The sequence below is a fragment of the Zingiber officinale genome, chromosome 3A (assembly GCF_018446385.1).
Source record: "Zingiber officinale cultivar Zhangliang chromosome 3A, Zo_v1.1, whole genome shotgun sequence".
Taxonomy (NCBI): Eukaryota; Viridiplantae; Streptophyta; class Magnoliopsida; order Zingiberales; family Zingiberaceae; genus Zingiber; species Zingiber officinale.
The window spans coordinates 37867691-37874601 of NC_055990.1; the positions used below are offsets into that span (position 1 = coordinate 37867691).

The window sequence follows — 6911 nt, forward strand, 5'->3', positions numbered from 1 at the left end:
AAGTCTTGAGGTCAAGGCTTGATAAAATGGAAAAGACCCTAAAAAGGATGGAAAATATCCTAAAAGGGCAAAATGAGCATAGCCTAGGTCTAGGAGCACAAAGGTCATCTAATGGCCATAGAGGTTTGGGATACAAACCCAAGGCTAAGAAGGATGTGCCCTCTTATCATAGGGTTCCATATAGTTATGGAACCAACCCTAGGTCTAGTGGTCAAGTTGAAAATACCAGGAAGGTTATTCCTAAGAGTATTTTTGCAAAAAAATGTGACTAAGACTTCTAAGAAGTCTAAGAAAGTCACTAACAAGGTCACAAGGGAAGCAATCCCTAGGGTTGACCTAGAAAAAGTGACCAAGGCTTCTAAGAAGCCAAATAAGATCACTAGGAAGGTATCTAGGGAAGTTATCCCTACTGAATACCTAGAGCATTCAAGGAGCACCAATAGGTTTTGGGTTCCTAGGAGCATCTTCTCTACCCCATAGATGGGTTAGAGAGTGTCAACTCTAAGAAGAAGGGTAGTTAACCCAACTTTGAAGAAATTAACACTCAAGGAGCATTTTCAAGGTTATTATTGACCTTTGAAAATGAAATGGAATTATTGTTTACTCTTTGAAAGAGTAAAATGTGCCAAAACTTGAGAAGTATTGACTTTAATCTTAATTGGCACAAATTAGAAAAATATAAGAAATACCAAGTTGGGATTTTGGTATTTTCTTAGTGCTACTCTTGTGAAAAAAAGAAATATACCAACATTTGAGGAATGCTTAATTTCATTTGGCATAAATTTATCAAGAGAATTAGAAATGTCGATTTAGGCGTTGGCATTTTCTTGAAGCACTTTAGGGCAATCTAGGCTTAACGGTTTAAGTTAAAACTAGTGGTATTTTGAGTTTAGCTAGTTGGTTAAGGATACTTAGATAGATAATCTAGGTATATTTTATTTATGCTAAACCTTGCCATGATTGTTTGCCCATCATATGCCATGACATCATGTCTATTTTTACATTCATATTTTAGTATGAAAAATATAAAAATACCATGCCATGTCATTCATACATCATGTAGTCTTAGGATATTTTCTTTTGAAAATTATTTTCTTTTGATGTATGACATAACATAATCATGCATTAAGTTTAATTCCTTGTAATTAAGGACAAATGGCATTTAACAGCACTTATTAACAAGTGACATCCTTGGTGGATGTTTACCACTCAAAATGCCTAGATAAATATGCATGAACCATAGATCAGGGCAAAACCAAACTCTACATCTCATAAAGACCTATAGGATAACTTGTATGTGTTTTAGTGCACATTAGATACAAGTGAGATGTTAGGATGATGAACAAAACTCAAGATGTTGATTTAGTGCATTCTTTTGAGTTTTAAATTCATCAAAACACATAGTTATGTGTTCTCCCATTATTGGGAAAGCTAATGTACAAGTCATGTGCATTATGCCCAAGGAACATGATGGGATATTGGTTTTGAAAATGGTTTTAAAATGCTTTTGAAAAACCTTGGTGAAGGCTATCTTTTGATAGTAATCACCATTGAATAGTTAGACACAAACTTGAAGAAAACACTAAAGTTTTTGCAAGATTTCAAGTTTGTGTCAATCTTTGAAAATATGATGTATTTTCATAGAAAACCATTTTTCCATGATTAAGTATGCCCTAAATAATGTCTACACGAAATTTCATGATTTTTCGATTTTTGTAGAATTTTCTAGGGGTTTCTGAAGTTGGCTGATTTTGAAATTCAGCAACTATCAGAGCTCCGATCGATCCATGGATCGATTGGAGTGCCTAAATCGATCCGTGGATCGATTCAGAAGGCAAATCTCGCGAGCAGAAGCTCGTCGGATCGATCAGTGGATCGATCCACACATGCTGAATCGATCAGTCGATCGATTCAGTTGGTTCAATCGATTGAAACCCAACTCCAATCGATCCAAGTTGCCGATTTTGGCTGGGAAGGCCTGATTTCAGCATCTTTGAACCATGTTTAGTCTATGTGACCATTCCAAACCCTTAAAAATACATTTGTATACATACAAAGGGTGTTTTCGTGTTGAAAACAAGGATGGAATGGTTAAGGAAGATTTCATGGAAGTTTAGGTTGAGGTTTGTTTCAAATTTTGAATATTTGAATCTCAAAACTTCAAAGTTTGGGTTTCCTAAAGGTTTAGGGATTCCAAGTCATTGTTGGTGCAATGACAGAAGTTACCACCATGTCTTTAGGGGGAGGGACTCTTTAAAGACATGAAAAATTATTTTTCATGAACCTTGGAAGGTGGTTAACCTTCTGTTAAGAACTTGCTCAAGGTTGAGCATTTGAACTTGAAATGGGGAGTGGATATCCTCATTATTTCAAGTAGGAACTCAGGTGGTTGACAATGCTCAAGGTTGGGTATTTGTCTACATTGAGGGAGAAGTGAAGGATAAATGAAGGGTACGGGACCTTCATTATCGTGTTGATCACAACGAGTGATGTTGTGAACAACGATGAGCAACTCTTCAGGGGGAGAGTTTTTCAACAATGGATTTGTTGAAGTATGCCCGAAATTGAGGCATGGGTTGATGTGTGCCTGAAGATGGGTTGAGTGTGCCCTACGAGGGAGTTTGATGTGTGCCAATAGGGGGAGAATGAAAGGACTTGTAAAAGGGAGTAAGTTAGGCTTTCATTATCTAAGAGGGAGTTTGCCCTCTTAGGGGGAGAATGAAGAGCTTAACTTATGCTTTCATTACCTAGTGGCATGAAGAATGAGGCTATGAGATTAGCCTAACTTACATGTGGCATTGTAAGTGTTATTGTGGTATTGTCAAACATCAAAAAGGGGGAGATTGTTGGTGCAACATCCCTCAGGTCAAGGTTGACCTGGTTGACCAAGCTGAGTCTTGGTTTGGGTTTAGATGTTTGACAATAAGATATTGATTGAAGAAGAGTCAAGTAGGTCAAGGTTGACCGGATACTTGATTGGGAAGTCCTAACTGGGATGTTAGGCAGAAGGAAAATCCTGGTGAGTGAAGCCAGGTGAAAGTCCTGGTGAGTGAAGCTAGGCAGTATGAAAGTCCTGGTGAGTGAAGCCAGGCAGATGAAAAACCCTAGTGAGTGAAGCTAGGTGAAAGTCCTGGTGAGTGAAGCCAGGCAAGAAAAAATCCAGATGGATCAAGGATGATCAGACATCTGGTGGAAGTCCAAGTAGGTCAAGGAAGTGACCGGATACTTGGCACGACGAGAAGAGTCCAAGTGGGTCAAAGGGATTGACCGGACACTTGGTGGGAAGTCCTGGCAGGTCAAGGGAATGACCAGATGCTAGGCATGATGTACCAACAGGTCAAGGTTGACCGGATGTTGGTTTGGGAGTGTTGGAACTTGGTTTTGGGCAAAAACCAAGTGCTGGATCGATCAGGGGATCGATCCAGGAGCTGGATCGATCAGTGGATCGATCCAGGCTTCTCCCAGCGAACAGAAAGCCTCTGGATCGATCCGTGGATCGATCCAGATGTCCCAATCGATCAGTGGATCAATTGGGACGCGGCTGCTTCGCGCGATAAGCGCTGGATCGATCCAAAGCCTCCCCGATCGATTGGGAACATTCGAATCGATCGGGTTCCGACCGTTGGTGTCGATTTAAGCCGCAGGCGAGTGTTGTCTTCGGCATCTCTTTACGGATTCACTCCAGATCTTCGCCAGCTCCTCTACAGCACTCTCCAAGCTCGTGATCGCCAGTTCTTGAAGGTTCTTGGAAGCTTTCCAAGTCAAGAGGCGGATCAAAGCAAGAAGAAGAAACTAGGGTTAGAGTTTTGTACTCATTGTAAGCTTGTATTTCTTGTATCCCTTTCCTCTCTTCTTGTATTGAGTCTTGTAGGGCTTCTCCGCCCTTGGTAGTTACCATAAAGGAGGGTTTTATTAGTGGAGGGTGTGTGCGTTGGTGTGGATCCTTGGATTAGTCACCTCTTGTGAGGTGGATACTAAGTAAACCAACCGTGTTAGCGTTGTGTGATTGTTTCTGTATTTTCCGCTGTCGTATCTTTGAAGAAACAAGCAACGAAGCACATCGAGCAAGCGACGAGCTATTCACCCCCCCTCTAGCTACTTTTGGTCCTAACACTATCAACGTTGTAAGAGGTTACTTCGCCTAAAGGAAAAAATTTTAGTGAGGTTTAATTGTCTTGGATTAGCAATCATCTGATTGCAAACTAAGTAAATTTCTGTACCTCTGTCTTTAGTTAATTAATTTCTTAATTCTTTTGTACAAGTGTTTAATCAAGCTATAAGAATGAGAAAGGTGTTTTGGGTTTATTTTATTGTGCAAGGAAATTTACCCTCCTCTTGCCATCGAAGAGTCGAATTCTTCTTTTCTTGGTTCTTTGTGGAGTTCTAAGAATTTTTCCCAAAATTCTTTCACACATTGATAGACATTAATATTTCTGAGTTTTTGAGTCGATAGCACACTCAAAAGTTGGAACTTGACCTTACCATTTGCCATGAACTCATCGTGCTCTTTTTAGTCTGACAATGCTCTTAGAGTTCTTCTCCATTTTTATCCTTGGATGCTTTAAAACCATATTTAATTGTTAATAAAAATATTAAAATTGATTTTGAAGAATACCTCTGTTCGTCATTTTCAAAGCGCGAACTCTCTCTCGAACTCTAGTGGTAGATGCTAGATCCAACCATCGTCTCGTCGCTTCAGTTGGCGGTTGGGCTAAGGGACAAGAAAACCTAGTGGGTTGAGAATCAGACATTAAACGGATTGACTTTCTGTTTGAGGGGACCTTGTGGTCCTTCGTTTGAGAGAGAATTGTTGGATTATAAGGTTGTAAACATAGTCCCACATTAAAATACATAGGAAAGATCATGAGTTTATAAGAGAAAGATATCTCTATTGATATTAGATCTTTTAGATATAATTTAAAAATAAAATTATGAAGATTTAAATTTAAAATAAATAATATTACATCATTATAAAAATAACTTACTTCTTTTAGTCCTAATATAAGTCTTAAATTTTGAAATTATAATTAAAATTATTTGAAGTTAGTTAAAAATATTTTTAAATGGTGAAATAATTTAAATCAAACTGTTGAAAATTATGCTCGATATATTTTTTGTTTTTTTTATTGCAAACAGAAATAAAAAAAAACTTTATGCCGTTTAAATGTCCATTGATTACCGTGCTTGCTCATTAAGATCGCAAACCAACACCTTGCCAATTTACCACCATCTGTCGCGAAGAGAGCGCATTGTTACCATCTGTCATCGGAAGACATTGATTCATGAATTGCGTTGCGTCCTATTAATAAAACGAGGCTGAGGCAGCGAAGCAGTGCAGTGGAAAACGTTCCAGATCTTCATGGAGAGGAAGAAGCTGAGCATAATGCTCATGGCGGCTCTGCTGCTACGAGCTGCCTCAGCGTGCAGTACTGGATCAGATCACGACAAGGGCTGCAAGGACTGCATCATGAACCGGCTCGGCTGCGACTGCCCCGGTTGCCGGTCGATCCTCCGGTGCCTCTCCGGCTGCCTGTGGAACGGAGTCCCGCAGAGCAAGTGCGCGAGCACGTGCGACTCGCCGGAGGGCAACCGTCCGTGTCTCTCCGACTGCAAGAAATGCTTGAGCGTTTGCAAATGCAAGTGCGTACGGGGCCAACATGTAAATTAATTAATTAAGAAATAGTTAATTGTAATGAAGATGATTAATGTATTTATGCCTTTGTTATACGAAAGTAATGGGCTTGCAAGGTTATCATAGCCGAATAATGATCACGTGATTCTCACGTGATGTCGCCGAGATGAAACCCCCGATTGATTTGTTGCGGTTCGTCTAACGTCTCTTCGCGACGAAGTCCGGCGAAATGGACGAGCGACCGGTGAAGTGCGATAGCCAGGAAGACGATCTTGTCCTCTCTCTCCGCCGTCTTGAGATCTCCGATAACGCCAAGGGCTTCGTGGATCTTCTCTCCCAGCTCAGCTCCGCCACTACGCCTCTGACGGACGCTGATTTCCGCGCTCGCTTCGCCGAACTCGCCGCCCTCTGTGACAACCACTTCGTCGTCGTCGCGGAGGACCGGTCCAGCGGAAGAATAGTCGCCACCGGCAGCGTCTTCGTGGAGCGGAAGTTCCTCCGCGGTGGAGGGAAGGTCGGCCACATCGAGGACGTCGTCGTCGATTCCGCCTTCCGCGGCAGGCACCTGGGGCAGCGGGTGGTCGGGTTCCTTCGGGATTACGCCAAGGCTGCCGGTTGCTACAAGGTCATTCTCAATAACACGACGGATCTGAGGTCCTTCTACGAGAAGTGCGGTTTCACTGAGAAGAACATCCAGATGGCCTGCTACTTCTGATCGTAGAGTGTGTCCATGATCTACTAGTAATCCTCGATCTGTATGCTTTAAATCTAAAGATTCTACTCTCTTTGCATGGACCGTTGTTGCAAAATGCTTAAATTACGCAAAGATGCAAAAAAAAAAAAAAAAAAAAAAAGAAGCTAAAATTTGATTGCTAGTGGTAGTCGTGTGAACTGGGATTGTTTAACTCATAAAATCATGTTTTGACTACCCCTTTATTGGATTTCATAAGGCCTTCACCATTTCTCAACAAGAGAGGCCATAACAAATGTGCAGGTTTTATGCTTTTTGTACTTTATTTTATCATCAACTTCTCTGCGATCAGTTGGTCCAGTTGCCCATGTTAATGCATTCTATCACCTGGAACGAGAGTAGAACTAGTTTGATTGTTGTGTTTTCGTTTACAACATTCAGTTTGCTTCTTATTGCATATCTTAGATGCATGGCATCTGATTTAAGAGCTGCTTGTATATTTGCAATTCCTATGAATCTATTCTTAAATTGCCTGAATTTTAGCTCAATTTCCGGTATATTGTTTGAGTTGCTCTCTTGGTTATTGCA

General features: G+C 40.8%; 1 protein-coding gene across 1 annotated transcript; it reads left to right on the forward strand.

The window, feature by feature from the left end:
- Window positions 1-5767: 5767 nt before the first annotated feature.
- Window positions 5768-6367, forward strand: LOC122053676 (glucosamine 6-phosphate N-acetyltransferase-like). Its single transcript, XM_042615671.1, has one exon. It carries the CDS (start codon window positions 5862-5864, stop codon window positions 6345-6347), a length of 486 nt encoding a protein of 161 aa, XP_042471605.1. The 5' UTR covers window positions 5768-5861; the 3' UTR covers window positions 6348-6367.
- The last annotated feature ends 544 nt before the right edge of the window (window positions 6368-6911 follow it).